Source organism: Dipodomys ordii, unplaced genomic scaffold (genome assembly GCF_000151885.1).
Source record: "Dipodomys ordii isolate 6190 unplaced genomic scaffold, Dord_2.0 Scaffold1, whole genome shotgun sequence".
Lineage (NCBI taxonomy): Eukaryota > Metazoa > Chordata > Mammalia > Rodentia > Heteromyidae > Dipodomys > Dipodomys ordii.
This window is the reverse complement of record NW_012267217.1, coordinates 55,660,367-55,677,080: the sequence shown is the minus strand read 5'-3', so window position 1 is coordinate 55,677,080 and position 16,714 is coordinate 55,660,367. Positions and strand designations below refer to the sequence as shown.

At 40.4% G+C, this 16,714-nt stretch overlaps 1 protein-coding gene across 4 annotated transcripts in view; it reads left to right on the top strand.

Annotated features, from left to right (window-relative positions):
• Pax3 (paired box 3) overlaps positions 1-16,714 on the top strand; it is a 94,069-nt gene that overhangs the window by 60,010 nt on the left and 17,345 nt on the right. For all 4 annotated transcript variants that reach the window (XM_013025415.1, XM_013025276.1, XM_013025494.1 and 1 more), the window contains exons 5-7: positions 1,730-1,935; positions 11,102-11,267; positions 12,474-12,688. In XM_013025415.1, the coding sequence (XP_012880869.1) occupies positions 1,730-1,935; positions 11,102-11,267; positions 12,474-12,688 (587 nt within the window). The remainder of the gene's footprint in view (positions 1-1,729; positions 1,936-11,101; positions 11,268-12,473; positions 12,689-16,714) is intronic.

Here is a 16,714-nt window from a genome sequence, read left to right as displayed (position 1 = left end):
CTGAAGCAGGAAGGCCAGCCTGGGTTATGTAGTAGGACCTTGTCTCAACAAACAAAAATGAGACACAGAGAGATAGAGAGAGAGAGATAAAGGGCAGGGGGAGAGAGGAACATAATTTATTTTGACAATGTTTCTAGAACCACCTGCACTTGTCCAGATCTTACCAGCCTGGGGGAAGGAATGTGTTCCCTTGATGTTGACATAGATAATCTACAGTATGCTGGCTGATGTTTCCATTTGCTGACAGCATATTGCAGCCCTTTCTCTGGGTTGTCTTCAGTTTCAGACTATGTTAGGAGACACTAGGATGATTTTAAACCCTGATTCCTCCTCTGGCCTCCTGTCTGACACGGAGAGTTCTTTGGCCACTCTCTGCTCCTGCCTCAGTGCCTGTAGACATTGCTCTCTTGCCTGGCACCCGGGTGAACCTTTCAACTTGGAACTCAGCAGGCCACTAGGAACTCTGTATGGACGAAGCTTGTTTCTGGTGGAACTCTAAAGTGTTCCCAGCAGGAGCAAGCAGAGTGCTGTGACCCTGCTTCCCATCAAATCCTGGCCTGGAAAGGTTCCTCTTAGGCCCCAAATGTTGGTAGCTTCTGTCATAGATTCTTCCTGTAAGGATTCTGACTTTGTTCTCATTAAAGCATTTTCAAATATCTATTGGTGAGATACTATGTTTAAACATTAAAAAAAATGTTTATAGGAGTAGTGGAATCCAGAAAGACATAGGAATTATGTAGTTGGTGTTACTATTGCTTGGGGCTGTTGATTTTTAGCCAGTAAATCAATTTTGGAATTAAAAAATCATTTAAAAAATCACAGTTAACAGATTTCTCATTGCAAAATGCTGATTAAAAGTAAGCGGTTTGGACATGGGCCAAGTGCTGGTGGCTTACACCTGTAACTCTAGTACTTAGGAGGCTGAGATCAGAGGATTCATGGTTTAAAGCCATCTTGGGCAAGAAAGTCCACGAGACTCTTCTCTCCAATAAATTGTTCAGAAAAAGCTGGAAGTAGTACTGTGGCTCAAGTGGTAGAGCACTAGCCTTGAGCAAAATAAAGCCCAGTGACAGCTCCCAGACCCTGAATTTAAGCCCCAGGACTGGTATCCCCAAAAAGTTTGGACATGGGATTGGAGGAACAGTTAAGTGGTAAAACATCTGCTTAGCAAGTTCAAATCTCAGTTCCACCACCACCAAAAGGAAAAGAAAAGAAAAGAAAAACACATAAAAGGTGTGGAAGTGTTGCCTTGCAATCCCAGCATGCAAGAGGCTGAGGCAGGAAGATAGAAAGTTCAAGCCAGCTTGGGCTACAAAGCCGTGTCTTGAAACAAATGAGCAAACAGACAGACAGCTCCCCTGCAAAAAAAAAAAAAAAAAAAAACTCCCCACATGGGGGGAAAAACAAAAAGAAAGGAAATTACCTGTGATTCATTTACTACACATCAACAAGCTGTATTCTCGTGAAGTGCTAAGTACAGAGCCACAAAAATGGAATCAGGGTTTTATAAAGGCTTTTCCCTATTTTCTAAGAGCTCAAAAGACAGATGGTCAGAGCAGGTAATTTTGCCCTGAGCAGCAGGAGGGCAGGTAGAAGAAGAGGTTGAATACTATTTGCTAATGTCCTATGAACTGCAGGGGCTGGGAATCCAATGGTACTTCAAGTGGCTTGGTCAGATTTGCTTTGGGTTCATTATTCTATCGTGTTTCCTTTCCTCTTGTACTTTTAGCCACGGCACCCCAATCAGATGAAGGCTCTGACATCGACTCTGAACCGGATCTCCCGCTCAAGAGGAAACAGCGCCGGAGCCGGACCACCTTCACCGCAGAGCAGCTGGAAGAGCTGGAGCGAGCTTTTGAGAGAACTCACTACCCTGACATCTACACGAGGGAGGAGCTGGCCCAGAGGGCCAAGCTCACAGAGGCCCGAGTGCAGGTAAGGTCTTTATATCCGTAGCCTCCTCAAGTCTATTGTGGTTTAGAGGATGTGATCACCTTACCCATGATGCATGGAAATCCATTTTGTTCATGCTCACTCATCTGATGGTGAGCCAGGTACCATGTGGAGCCTGGAGGTAGTTCAATACATTTTGGATAGTTCTTCAGTGCCAGATACTATTTAAGGTGCTTTAGGTGAATTAACTCTTTTAATCATCCCTACAACTCTGGGCTGATACCTGTCAGATTGCAGACAGTGAGACAGAAAGGTAGACTAGTTAAATAATTACCCAGGTCTTCACCTGCATACCGAATATAGCCATAATTGGATCCTTCACTCTTTGGCCTTTCCACTAGGAAAATGTGCCAACGTGCATAAGATAAAGTTCCTTCATTTAGATTTCATAGTCTGGGAGCATGCCAAGCAATTACATTATCTTATGACCACGTTCAATCATCTTTCAAACTCATGGGAACACTCTGAGGCTTGGGGAAATGGCTGGCTGCTTAGATGTAACATGTTTCTATTGAGTGAAGAATAATCTTTTCATCACCAGTGATGAACTTCTTTCTGTTAGTTTGACAAATTATAAAAGACTTAGTGTAGCACAGTGCCAGTAGTTCATATCTGTAATTTTAGTTATTCAGGAGGCGAGATTTGAGGATCATAGTTCCAAGCCAGCAGTGGGAGAAAAAAAACCAAGACTCTTATCTTCAATGAACTAGAGATTAGTTAACTAGAGACTCTTAACTTCAGTTAATGAGCAAAAATCCAGAAGTGGAGATCAGAAAGCCAAGCTCTGGATTCAAGCCCTAATACTGGTACACATACATCAAAAAGCTTAGGGTATCACAGAGCTATCTGAATATAATTAAAGTCAGGCCAGTGCCTTGGCGGTGAGTTGGCCTCACTTGGTGGATACTTTTACTTAAACAACTCATTATCTCTCCTTTTAGAGCATCTTACAGACACAGCCTCGTCCAGCTACAGAGCCTAGGGAGAGGGGTTCCTTCATTCAGCCTCCATAGGAGCATATAGAACTAGGAAAGTTAAAGAGTGCAGAGAAGAAGCAAAAGAGTTCTTACCAGGGGCTCCAGTCCAATGAGGGTAATGAAAGAAACACATAAATAAGTTTGGAAACAAAGCAGACATGACAAGTGCCGAGAGAGAGAGCGAGAGAGAGAGAGAGAAAGAGAGAGAGAGAGTGTCATAAGAGTGGGGAAATAGAAAAGACAAGATCTTAGAGGAAATAAGAGAGGCACGGGTCAGACGTTTATTGGACAGAGAGGATGAGAACATTAATATGAAGGAATGATATGAATGAAGGCACGGAGTTGGAAATGCCTGGGCTACCTATCTGTGAGATGATCTTCCATTTCCATTCCAGTCACATGGCAAGATCAGATAATCTGACCATCAGTTTGGTTAGCCTGGGAGGCTGGTAGGGTGGGAGATGGGATGGGATCTCGGGCTGCACACAGGCAAGCTCACACTTGTGATAGGTGTTGGGTGCCAGGGCATGAAATAGGTAATGGCAGCAGGGTTGGCAAGAAAGAGGTGGTAATGAAAGATCCTCAGAAGACTATGTGGGTTATGTAAGCTAGAGGTGGATAGGAGGGTGAAGGAAAAGTCACAGACACAGTGACATTCATTGGACTGATGACTAATTATTCAATCAATTAATTTCACAGGGATACAGAATCTTCATCCCTAATGCAGAGTTAGAAAAGATCTCCATTACTTAGGAACCACAATTTACTTTGCATCCCAGTGAAATGGGTAGTCTGTATCCAGTAGTTCTATAATCTAGTCCTGTAATATTTTAAGAATGTATATAACATTGTTACAAAAGTATATATCATGTTGATTCTGTTATAATTATGTGCTTACCTGGCTTAAATGGAAGAGACTTCTACTTGTTCGTTGCTGGTGCACATCTACTATATTCTAGCACTTAGCTTCTATACTTTATGGCTGGCCAAGTCCACTTCCTATGTGTGTTCTTTTTTTTTTGTTGGTCATGGGGCTTGAACTCTGGGCCTGGGCGCTGTCCCTCAGCTCTTCAGCTCAAGGCGAGCGCTCTACCACTTGAGCTACAGTGCCACTTCCGGTTTTCTGGTGGTTTACTGGAGACAGGAGTCTCTCCTACCTGGGCTGGCTTTGAACCGCGATCCTCAGATCTCAGTCTCCTGAGTAGCTAGGATAAGAGGCGTGAGCCACCAGCGCCCGGCTTCCCTATGTGTGTTCTTAAGATAGATCCACGAGCACTTCTGAATTCAGTGTGAATTTTATTTTAAAGAGATGAGACAAGGAGGAAGACACCAAACTGAACTTTTCAGAGGTACTCTACTTTCTTTTCTGCCTTTTTCCAGAAACAAGGAGAAAGGACAGGATAAATTTCAAACCTATGTTGTACAGTACCCAGCATTCTCAGGATTCTCATCTAGCTCAACGAATGTCAAAGGATAATAGTAATGGTCCATTAACTTTCAGAGGACATGGGATCAAACCAATAAAGAACAGTTCCTATTTTTTTCTATACAGTGCCCTCCCTTGCGAAGTAGGGCCCTCATTAATGTAACAGCTGTCTTAATGTGGCTTTAACCCGGTGACTCTTTACATTCCTATGGATTCGTTAGCTCCCTTGAGACACATCCTGTCTTGCACCAGGCTATGATCTACAGCCTAACAAATTCCCTAGGACACCCAGCATATGGATCTTTTACTTCACCCAGCAGGAAAAAGAAGGGAGTAGTTAATCACTGATTAAAATGCCAGAAGAAAATCCTTTAGTTTTTAGAAGGATCTGGGAAAGCAGTAGCTAAGTCAGCTCCTTTGAGTGATAACCAGAAAGTGTGAGTTAGTTTAATTTGGGGCACCTGGGAAAACTCCAGTCCAAACCTTGAAACCTCAAACCCTGTCTCGCCTTGAGGAAAATTATTTCTGCGTTGTCTGGATAGGGATGAGACTAAGCTGTAATGGTTTAGGTCTTTATCATTGTTTCATAAACATTCATTTGAACAGTAGCAACATTGTATTACTCAGAGCCAAATCGGACTGTCCAGTCTAAAAACGGTTGTATACCAGACTGCCCAGAAGTAATAACATTAGAAGAAAAAAAAGGACTTTGTTGAATTCATTAAAGTAGCTACTCATACACAAATGATGCCAATAATTAAAGTTTTGTGGTTAACCATTACCAGCAAATACATAGGATGTTCAAAACCTTTAGAACATGCTTCATCTCAGAATGCCATGAAAGAGGCTTGTATCGTACCATCCAAGATAGAAGGGAGACAGGAAGGAAAGCTACCTGTGGAAATAGCATTTACCTAGGTATCAAAAGAGGAAGGTGTTGATTACAATGTGCCAAATGTGTTTTGTTGAGAAAGTCATTCAATCCTGTTGTGATGGTTTGTTTGTTGTTGTTTTTTTATTGTGAAAATACCGTACAGAGGGGTTACAATTACATGGACAAGGTAATGAGAACATTTCTTATCAAGCATTGTTGCCTCCTGTTTGTTGTTATTGTTACTTTAAAAACTCTGGGGTGCATGATATCTTAGCCTGGGTCCGTGGGTCTCTTGGGTGAACATGGATGGACTCCAAAAGATCTGGAACACTCAAGATTTGTAAAATTGTGTGTCTCTGTGTGTGTGTCAACACAAGTGTTAAATATGGTCAGGTTCTCTGGATTTCCTTATATCTGCAAGTATCATCTCTTTTCTATTCCCAAATTAAAAACACATCATCTTTCAGTATTCCTTTGAATCAGGAATTTGGGATTATGAAACAAAAGCCCCACGATTCAGAGTCATCTGGCATCTCTGAATAGTTTAGAAGTTAGGTACAGAAAATTTTGAAGGCCAAGATGAAAAAGCCTAGTTACCTTGCAGTTGAATAGGTGTTTGCTTGTGTCTGTGGTTCTGACACCAGTGGGAATATGGTATTTCTCCCCAACTTACTCTCTATAGAGTGGCTGAGGCTGGAGGGGTTGGGAAGAGTGAGATATGGGAAGAGAAAAGGGAAATGGGAATGCAGGAGTAGACCCAGAGTCACTTGCATTGTGTCTCAAATTTACCTACTACAGATGTACTGGGCACTGTGGCATCACACATCATCCAATCTAGTATTCATACGCCTTAAAATCTTGTGACTTCTCTTTCTAAGTGTTAGCATTATATTCTGTCCTGGTTTTTCAAATTGTAGAATAAATGTAGGTTAGATTGCTTTTGAGGACAACACTAAAAATGGGAACCAGCAATTGATAGATGGACACAAATTAGCCTTACACTAGGGGGCAATTAACACTAGACCATGAAACTTAGAAGCAAATTTGACTTCAGCCTCCATTCAAGTCAACTGGCTTTTCATTATTGGAGGTGTTCTTCTTTGGCTCAGAAGGCTTTGGCTGTGGATGGCAGAGTGCAAGAAACAAGCCAGGCTTTAACTCTGTGTCGTTACAGTAGTATCAATGTGAGGTTTTTGTTTTCGTTTTTCTTTTTGGCAGGGCCTGGGCACTGTCTTTGAGGCATTCTTTTGTTCAAAGCTCACACTCTACCATGTTGAGCCACAGAGCCACTTCTGATTTTCTAGTGGTTATTTAGAGGTAAGAGTCTCATGGACTTTCTTGCCTGGGATGGCTTTGAACTGGAATCCTCAGATCTCAGCCTCCTGAATAGCTAGGATTACAGGTGTAAGCCATCAGTGCCCAGGATGTGAGGTATTTTTGTTTTTGTTTTTTTTTTAAACTGAATGGTTGGTGTTTATTGAAGCTTAAGTATTCTTTTAAGTGCTGTGACTTTATTGTTCTCATTTATCACAATCTTGTGAAGTAACTTTGATATTCATCATCTAATGGACTAGAAACCACAGGCCCACAGGTATTAAGCAAGTTGTTGAAAGTCACTGAATTAGTAAATTAAGGAGATTACAGTAAGGAACTGGGATTTAATTTTTGCATGGTCTGGACTGAATCCATTTGGATAAAAAAGCATTCATGTATTTTTGCAATGACAAGTATGAAGTCTCTCTCAGCTTACATTGCTGAGAGTCTGAACAAATTGATTCTTTTAGACAGGAAGAGATTATGAAAATTGTATTCTCCTTTTGCAATTTTATTGTATTTCCTAGTTATTATGATCTTTACACTAATTTAAATTTTGCATCCAATAATTATTGAGGCAATGATTTTTTTACCTTAATAAAATTAACAGTAGCATACTCTAGAAATCCATAGACAGATCATTTTCCAAGGGGCAAGAATGTAGATTATGGACCCCATAGAGAGACATAAAATAAGTAATAGGTCCAGGAACAGTTGAAAATGAAGCAGGCTACAATCCTGAAATGAAATGAGACCTTGATTTGAGGAGGGTTGTATATATTGTATTGTAATGCATGCAATTAGATTCAATTAATTCTTCCTTATTAGGTTACCGGCCAATGTGTTCCCTTGCCTCTCCTCACTCCCTTACACAAAGCGGAGAATGATGTGAAATTTCAGGAGAAAATAAAATTATATTCTCTCCAGAAATGTCAAATCAAAGGCCAGTTTGTTCCTGCTGCTATTATTCTTTTTAAAGTAAGGAGCAAGTTGTAATTCTGAGACATCAATATCCATAACTGCTGTAGGCAAACCTTTTAATATTACATACTCACCCATTTTAGTAGATTACGCGTTGATTGTCTGTTAGGATTAGTAATTCTGTATTGATTTATGTAAGACTTTCTGGTATCAAGATTTTTTTTCCCCAATTAATGGTAGGATGATGACAGCATCTCAGCATCATTTAGGTATTATCATTTAGGTATTATTTATTTGTTTGTTTGTTCATTGTCACTTGTGGAGCGTGACCTCAAGGTCTGGGCTATGTCCCTGAGCTCTTTGTCTCCAGGGTAGCGCTTTATCACTTTGATCTTCTGATTATTATTAATTGGAATTAAGAATCTCATGGACTTTCCTACCTACACTGGCTACGAACTGCAATCCTCAGATCTCAGCCTCCTGAGATTACAGGTGTGAGCCATGGGTGCTGGCCCATTTAGGTATTTAAGATGAAGATTATTTCAAGGACAATTTTATTTTTCAACTGAAAATCCAACTTTTTTATCTGAATTTTGAAATCTAAGCCAAGTTTTCAAACCTTAGCATGGTTTTTCTTTAATGCTTCTTTTCACAGGTTTTAGTGGTCTTAGGAAAGGCAGAGGATTGGCATTGGTAAGATGATTAAAAATGAAAATCTGGTTTAATAATCAGAGATAGTCAAGCTAATCTTCACTAAGCCTGGCTTTCTCAGGAATATCCCTCTAGAGTTAATCTAGCCTAAATTTAAGCAACATTTAAATTATTTCCTTTGAGAAGGTCTTAAACCTGATGAGGGCTTATTTTTCAGTTAAGATTTGCTTCTCAACTCTCTCTTTCTCTCTTCGAGGTGCTGGGTTTTTTCTATGCTAGGTACATACTCTACTACTGAGCTACATCCCTAGTGCCTTTTTTGCATTTTTTTTGTTAGTATAGTATTATAAATATAAGAACCTTTTAATGCAACTCAGTGGGTTTAATTGATGTCTTTGATATACATATATATATATATATATATTATTTTGGAAAAAAAGAACACAAACTTCAAGCTCTTAACCTCAAATATTTTGATTCTACTTTTGAAACTGTTGAAAGTGATGTTTCTTCTTCTTTATTCTTTAGACAAAGACTATTTTTATTTTTAAAAACTGCCTCGTGTTGTAGTTAGAACTTCAAATCAATGGTGAGTTGGAATGCCTGTGGAGACGAGGCATGGCGGGTAACTCAAGCCTGCATTACTTATCTGGGGATGGAAGAATGGTAACTGTACTGTGATAATAATGAAGTTTAGGTTTCTGAGTTCCTCATGGAGAGGCTCACTGGAACTGAAGATGGTAAATCTGCCTGACTGAAGGAGAATCGATCTGCCCAGCCCAGTGAGATGCTGCACACAGTTTGTCTACACAGGTGTGGGAGACTTGCCTGAGTCAGAAGTTCTTTGTTTGTCTTGAAGTTTTACAAGTATGATTAAGTGTATGGTTGGGAATAGTACATGAGGGCATAAACACGGCCCCACATTCTCACTCTCTTAGTCTTTAAGCCACTTCTTCATACCCCAAGATCTTCTTTGAAAGTGATTTTCTTCCTATGATGCTTGTGGGAGCCATGGTAATAAGTTCTTAGACTTAGAAAAATACACCTGATGCAGACTTCGTTGAGTTCATGGTTCTGTTATCCCAGGAGGCAATTTATTAAATTAAGTAAAACTCGGATTCAATTATAAATCAATGTGGAAAATATTGACTTACCCTCTCTTCCTGCTGGAAGCATAGGAGTATTAACTGTTAATATTTTAGGAAGCTCAAACTACTTTTTAATCAGAAAAGACAAAACTCTTTTAAAGATAAATACTTGGCTGAGCAAATGCTGGGCAACGTATTTGATAAACTGGGTTCCCTTTTCCAGAAGAAAGAGCTCTTACCCTTTTCTCTTTTTTAAATTATATGACGTTCAACTGACAAGTGTATCATTGTAAGCATTGTCCTATTAAGAAATAAAGTATTATTCTCCCCTTCGCCCCCCACTAATCCTGACGGGGCAAGGCTCAGCTGCATATGTGAGGGCTGGCCAAGTCTTCCTGCTCTGTACTGTGACTTGCATCAGGAAGGATCCTTTGTGGAAGTCATGTTCGGAATCTAAGAGGTTCTGAAGCTTTGCCTCCACTCTACAGTTTTCCCGATTCTCCACACTGCCAAACACGGACTTGTACCTCTAAGGAGCAATTATTTCCGGGTCCTGAGGCTCCTCCGTGCATGGCAGCCTCTGAGTGCAGGGCTCTACCTTAGTCTTTCTTTCCTCCAATCCCAAGGGTGATATGTCTTTACCTTGTTTCAATGAACTTCTAATGAAAAAAAAAAAGTAGATTAATAGAAATCTCTCATTTTGCCACAAACATTATGTGGGTACCTGGAAAAATTACTCCACATTTTACTCTAAGATTCCACAGATATGAGCTGGGCAAGACCATAAACCCACTCAAGGCTTAAATTATGTATTTTCAACCTTGGCATTTCTTCTTTTTTTTTTTTATGTCGGGTGTGGGGCCTGAACTCTGGGCCTGGGCGCTGTCCCTCAGCTCTTCAGCTCAAGGCTAGCGTCCTACCACTTGAGCCACAGTGCCACTTTTGGCTTTTTTCTGCTTATGTGGTGCTGAGGAATTGAACCCAGGGCCTCATGCATGCAAGGCAAGCACTCTACCACTGAGCCATCTTCCCAGCCCCAATTTTGTACTTGTTATTGCTATGTTTTTCTCTTTCTCTTCATTGAGACACATATAAAAAACAAAAAAATTAAAAGAAAAACAAAACAAAACAAAACCCCTAGGCTCTGAATTTCTGGAAGGCATTTGGTTATATTCATTTTGTTTTTTCTTCCTGAACCTCAGGGCACTGATTAAAACAGTGCCTGACTCAAAGTATTATAGGTGCCTAGCTGTTGTTGAAAGAAATAACAACTGAATTATTTAGATACAAGAATGCTTTCCTGTTTTGAAACTCTTCCTGGCATTTATTTCCATTGAGATCAATCAGTGCAATGTGTCACACTTTGAAAAGATGGCGACGGACTCCATTTATTTATCCCCGGTGCAATTGATATGACTATCTAGAAAGTATGCCCCTAATGATTATAGACATACGGAGACAGACTGATAAGAATTTAAAACACAAGGCATGGTATATGTAATAGGCAAGGCCAAATGTAGGACATGTGTGAGACATAGGCTCATGGATTCCTAGAAGAGTAATAACGGATGGAGGAAGGAGAATAATTGGTGGTGGTCATGGGAAGTTCTTGTTGTTCCTACTTCCGTTCGACAGTGTCTCCCCATGGTCATTGTGAGGTTGGGGTGGGGGGAGGCTGCCATGCCACCAAGGTCCATACAGCCCCTCTCCTGACCTCTGAGACCTAACTCTCCTTTCACCTCTGACATTATTCCCAAACAACAGAGAAGACCAAGGGCCCTTGCATCTATTTGCCCTGTCAGTAAGGGTCCTTTAATCTGGTTTAGCATGAAAAATTCATTAAGAATGTACTATTATTTCATCAGTGAAATCCTCAAATTTTAAATTAAATCCATAGGTCTGGTTTAGCAACCGCCGTGCAAGATGGAGGAAGCAAGCTGGGGCCAATCAACTGATGGCTTTCAACCATCTCATTCCGGGGGGATTCCCTCCCACGGCCATGCCGACCCTGCCAACATACCAGCTGTCAGAGACCTCTTACCAGCCCACATCCATTCCACAAGGTATGGAACAGAGACACAAGGAGATTCAAGGGGAACTTCCAAGTGCTTTTTCTGGTGGCTATTTTTGACAGTGCATTCTGTGTACCATGTTGACATTCATACCATTGGGAATGTCAATTATAGGACATCAGGTTGTCAGGAATGTTCCCTTTATGTGTATTTCAAACACATTGTTTGTTCGGTGACCTTTCTGCCTTCTTCTAGAAAAACCCTGTTACAATAGAATAGTTTGGTATTTTTCAAACCAAACAGCCTTCCTAAATAAACATAGGACTTGCTTTGGTTCAAAGTTTGCCGCAACATTTGTCTGCCAGTTTGCAGTTAACCAAAGTTCTGTAATGGTTACTAATGACAGAAGGAAAACAGGGAAGATAAATGTGGATAAAGTCACTATTCGTTGGCATACAGAGTGGGATGGGATACTGTTAAATTGTTAAGACTATGTTATTTTTGGATATGAAAGACAGCTTTCTGAGTACTTGAAGGTATGCTGTCTCCTGAATATTCAGGCACTTTAAAAGTACATTTGAGCTGGATGCTGCTGGCTCAGGCCTGTAATCCTAGCTACTCAGGAGGCTGAGATCTGGGTTTGAAGCCAGCCCAGGCAGAAAAGAACATCTATGATGTTCTTATCTCCAATGAACTAGCCAAATGCCAGAAGTGGAGCTATGGCTCAAGTGGTAGAATACTAGCTATAAGCAGGCACGCACACACACACACACACACACACACACACACACACACACACACACACACACACAGCAGCCAAGTGAGAATACAAGGACCTAAGTTCAAGCCCCACACAGATACAGAGAGAGAGAGAGAGAGAGACAGACAGACAGACAGACAGAGACAGACAGACAGACAGATAGACAGATACAAAAGTCCATTTGATGAGAAATTTGAGATGTATAGCCATGAAATTCTCACATAGCATTGTTAATGTGATTTCTGTGCTCAAATTCTAGGTGAGAATGTCTATAGATATTCAGTGTGCAAGTGCCACAGGAGTGCATGCTCTGGGATTTGCAAACATACAGTGGCATAGATGTGCCCGTGTTTGCTGAGTGAAGTTAGACCAATATTGTGTGGAATGAACATTTGATCTGACCATTAGCTACTACTGCCAACTTAGCTACTTGTGAATGCTTACTACTGGGTAGGCCTACAGAGGAACTTCATGGGTGACCATCTTCTTCATTTCAGCTGTGTCGGATCCCAGCAACACTGTTCATAGACCTCAACCGCTCCCTCCAAGCACGGCTCACCAAAGCAGTCTTCCTTCAAACCCGGACAGCAGCTCTGCCTACTGCCTTCCGAGCACCCGGCATGGATTTTCCAGCTATACAGACAGCTTTGTGCCTCCATCGGGGCCCTCCAACCCCATGAACCCCGCCATTGGCAATGGCCTTTCACCTCAGGTCAGTCCCGTGTTTCTAGACAGACGAATGCTGTATACCAGAACCAAATAGTCAATTCCCTGAGGCAGGAGTATAATGAATTGCCAAATTTAAACCATAATGTATTCTTTATACAAGCCACATGATTTCAGTTTTCTAGTTTCCTTTCTCTCTACCCTTTCCTACTGGAGGCATCAAAAGTCGTAGCTTCGACTTAAAATTCAAGTGACTTCTAATGTAATCAGGGTGACTTTATGTTTATACTTAGCTGTCTAGGCATTTGTCATGTGTCTTCTTTATCCCTAGCTCTGGGCTTTTGGTGAAGAACTTCACAAACATAGTGGATTGTTTTGGTTTTGTTATTATTATTTTTGTTTCAAAGTGGTATTTGGTCAGGTTGAGAGGGTTTTCAGCAAAAGTATTTCACAAGAAAATACTGAAGCTTTGATAAACCAGAGAGGAAGCAGACAGAAAGTGACAGAGACAGAAAGGAGAAAGAGAGAGAGAGAGAGGGAGAAAGAGAGAAGGAGAGAGACACACATAGAGAGCACCATCTAATGACAACAGAAGTCTGGAATAAATGAGTGATAAATGCACATATTAGGAGAATTACTGCTCTTTGGGGATATATAAATATTTGAACATTGTAATTGTTTTTCTAATTTGCATTGGACTATGAGCTTTTCTTGGGTGATTGTATTAATAAATTGCCTTGATAATTGCATGTCAGAGAGATGGTTAAGTTTCCTACATGTGGCATCTGTCTGGGGTTGACATTATTAGCAGTTGTTTAAATACAGATTGCTTGATTTTATTAGAGAGCGGTTGGCCCAGGTGGTGGGAACAGCCTCCAACTAAATTTGGAGAAATGTCACAAAGGGGTGGCAATCTATAATTGCAATCGAGAATCTCTTCAGGGCTGCAAGGGAGAGTTTTAACAGCTTTATCTTTTGCGACCTCCTTTTTTTTTTTTCTTCCTTCCCTTTCCTTCCTGGTGGTTAGAAAAACAGAGAGAAACTCAGAATGACACAAATGAAAAGTGAAAAGACAATTATAGTCAATTACACACTAATCACTGACTATCACCGCTGCCTAAGCACCAAGAGGGCATTCTAATAGGCAGAAAATGAGATTTTAATGGCACAAAGGGTGGCCAAAATAACGACTCATATATCTTTGCCTTCTTGGTTTTCTTCAACTTGTGGTGTGTGTCTTTGCAGTGGAGCTTTTGGTCTCTGTGCAACAGTGATAACTCTGAGCAGCTGAAAAGTTCAAAGCCCGGGGAGTTGAAAAGAATGGATAGCAAAGGCAATGGAATAAACATTTCCGCCTCAAGGCAAAAGTTCATAAATCCCTCCCTCCCTTTTTTGGTAACAGTAAATGTAATTAAGTTTCATAGATTCCTATAGCACATCCAGGGATTAGAAGAAAGTAGAGGTGGCTTGAAGCTCAGCTGCATCACGGAGACAATAGGGCATTTCCTGCAGGACTTTAATACCTTAATTTCTAAGTGCTGTCATTTGTGTATGTGATGTCGCATGACAACCAGAGACTTCCATTCATGGGCTCATCTTTCAAATCCTCAGATTTGTCATATATAAGCTTCTTCCAATGTTGAGAATAATATTGGAAGAGTTTTTTCTTGCAACTTTTAGCATGAGTAGATTGGGTCAACAGAAAAGTTTCTCTCTGTCTCTGTCTCTCCTCTGTCTCTCTGTCTCTCTCTGTCTCTGTGTGGCCAGAACTGGAGCTTGAACTCAGGGTCTGAGCTTGGTCCCTTAGCTTTTTCTGTTCAAGGTTAATGTCCTATCATTGGAACCATAGTCCACTTCTGGTTCCCCCCACCCCTTTGGTTAATTGGAGATAAATGTTTCACAGACTTTCCTTCCCAGGGTGGCTTCAAACCTTCATCTTTAGATCTTAGCATCCTGAGAAGCTAGGATTACAGGCGTGAACCACTGTACTCAGCTTCAGAAAAGCTTTTTATGGACATGATTCAGTTGACAGTTTCCTTAAAAAAGTTTTTTATTGTAAAAGTGATATACAGAGAAGTTGCAGTTACAGGTCAGGTATTGAGTACATTTCTTTTTGAACAGTGCCACCTCTTCCCTTATTTTCTCAGTTTTTTTCCCACTCCCCCAAGACCCAAAGAAAATAAGTCGCATGGTTTCTCTCATTGTAATAATTAGAATGTGCCTGTAAATCTACAAGTAAAGTCAATGGATAGTAAAAGACAAAAAAATATACTTGAAGGTGATAAATTAAATAAGACTCTAAATATTCACTGGTTGACAGTTTTAAATAGAATTGAACTTCTACCCTAGCTGCTACTGGAAGGTACAATATAACATTACATTGGCATTTCTTAGAACCCTATTTTATTTCATCAGAATGCAACGATCACAAGCCTGTGTTTGATAAGTAAAATTGCTAACCTCTAGTATGTAATGACACATATATTTTGCCATTTAAGTGTTACATAAGTGGAACTGCTAGAACTTGATCTTCCAGCTATTAATCCTTAATTTTGAGAAGATTGGCAATGATTTCAGAGTTGATGAAAGGGTGGGAATCATTCCAATATCAAGCAATGGAAAATTCCACAGGCAATTTTTCCTGATTTTTTTATACTGTGTATTATATTCATTAATTCCTTATGTAAAGGTAATAAACCTTGCAAATGCCCAGGATATTCTGTGTTTTTACTACATATTTGTACCTTAAACCACCCTACAAGATTTCCTGTTCTCTTACTTCTTACTGCATTCCCAACAAGTTGCAAAAGAAGTGAAAAATACTCTGCAGTTTCTCCTTATTTCCTCAGGCAAATTCACATGGAGTGAATCCATATTTGCCAGACATATTTTCAAAATAATGGAGTCTGAAACTGGAATAGAACTTACATGTCTATAGCTCTTGGAATTTATCACTTCCCAGGAATGCTTCTATTTAGACAAGAGGTGCCTACACTGGTTTTGGTTGTCTGCCTGTACTAAAAAATAGTAAAGAAATGTAAAGAATGAAATGTAAAGAAATCTTTGAAGCCAAGAGCCCAGGTCTAGCAACCTATATTATCTGTTAGTTAAGAAGAAACTAACGGGAGAGTGCTGGCCCTTAGTTACTGCTTGTCATGGAAGAGTACTTATTACCATATTGGATCATATGCTAACAATAGAACTGAGATTGGGATTGACATTTCCCCTCTTCCTGCCCACCTGTTCCTCTGCTTCCTCACCTCTCTCTGGTCATCTGGGCACAGGATTCAGAGGATGTCCATGGTAACTGGAACCTGATGCTGGCTGTAGGCCTGATAGAGATAGAAGGGGGTCTGGCACCTAGAATTCATGCTTATGCCTCCAATCTACACCAGGAATAGAAGCAGGGACAGAGTGTATTAGTCACATTAAAGAAATATGTTAGTAGAGATTAATTTATTATACTTGTGAGCCCAAGCTAGCCTATATTCTTCCTTTTTTCTTTTTTCTTTTTGGTTGGTTGTAGGGTTTGAACTCTGGGCTTGAGCACAGTGCCTGAGCTCTTCAGCTTAAGGCTAAGCACTCTACACTTGAACCACAGCGCCACTTCCGGTTTTCTGGGGATTAATTGGAGATAAGAGTCTCATAGACTTTCTTGCCCAGGCTGGCTTTGAACTGTGATCCTCAGATCTCAGCCTCCCGAGTAGCTAGGATTACAGACATGAGGTACCAGCAGCTGGCTTAGCCTATATTCTTTCTGTTAGCCTAGTTCTTATTAATCTTTTAACTTTTCCCAGGGATAAAAGCATGGCAAACTTATTGTGTAGACAAGGTGAGACTTTATCACCGGGAAACCACTATTCATATTTCTGTACCATGCCTTTGAGCTCTTTTTGAGTTTTAAGACTTTAGAAAGAATTATTTTTCTTTATTATTATCTTTAAGTAGTTGTACAAAGGAGTCACCCTTTAACAAATATAGTTTATGAATACAATGCATCTTTATCAATGTCATCCCTTTCAACATACCTCCTCATTCCTTCCCTACCCCCCATTCTTCTTAATTTTGTAGA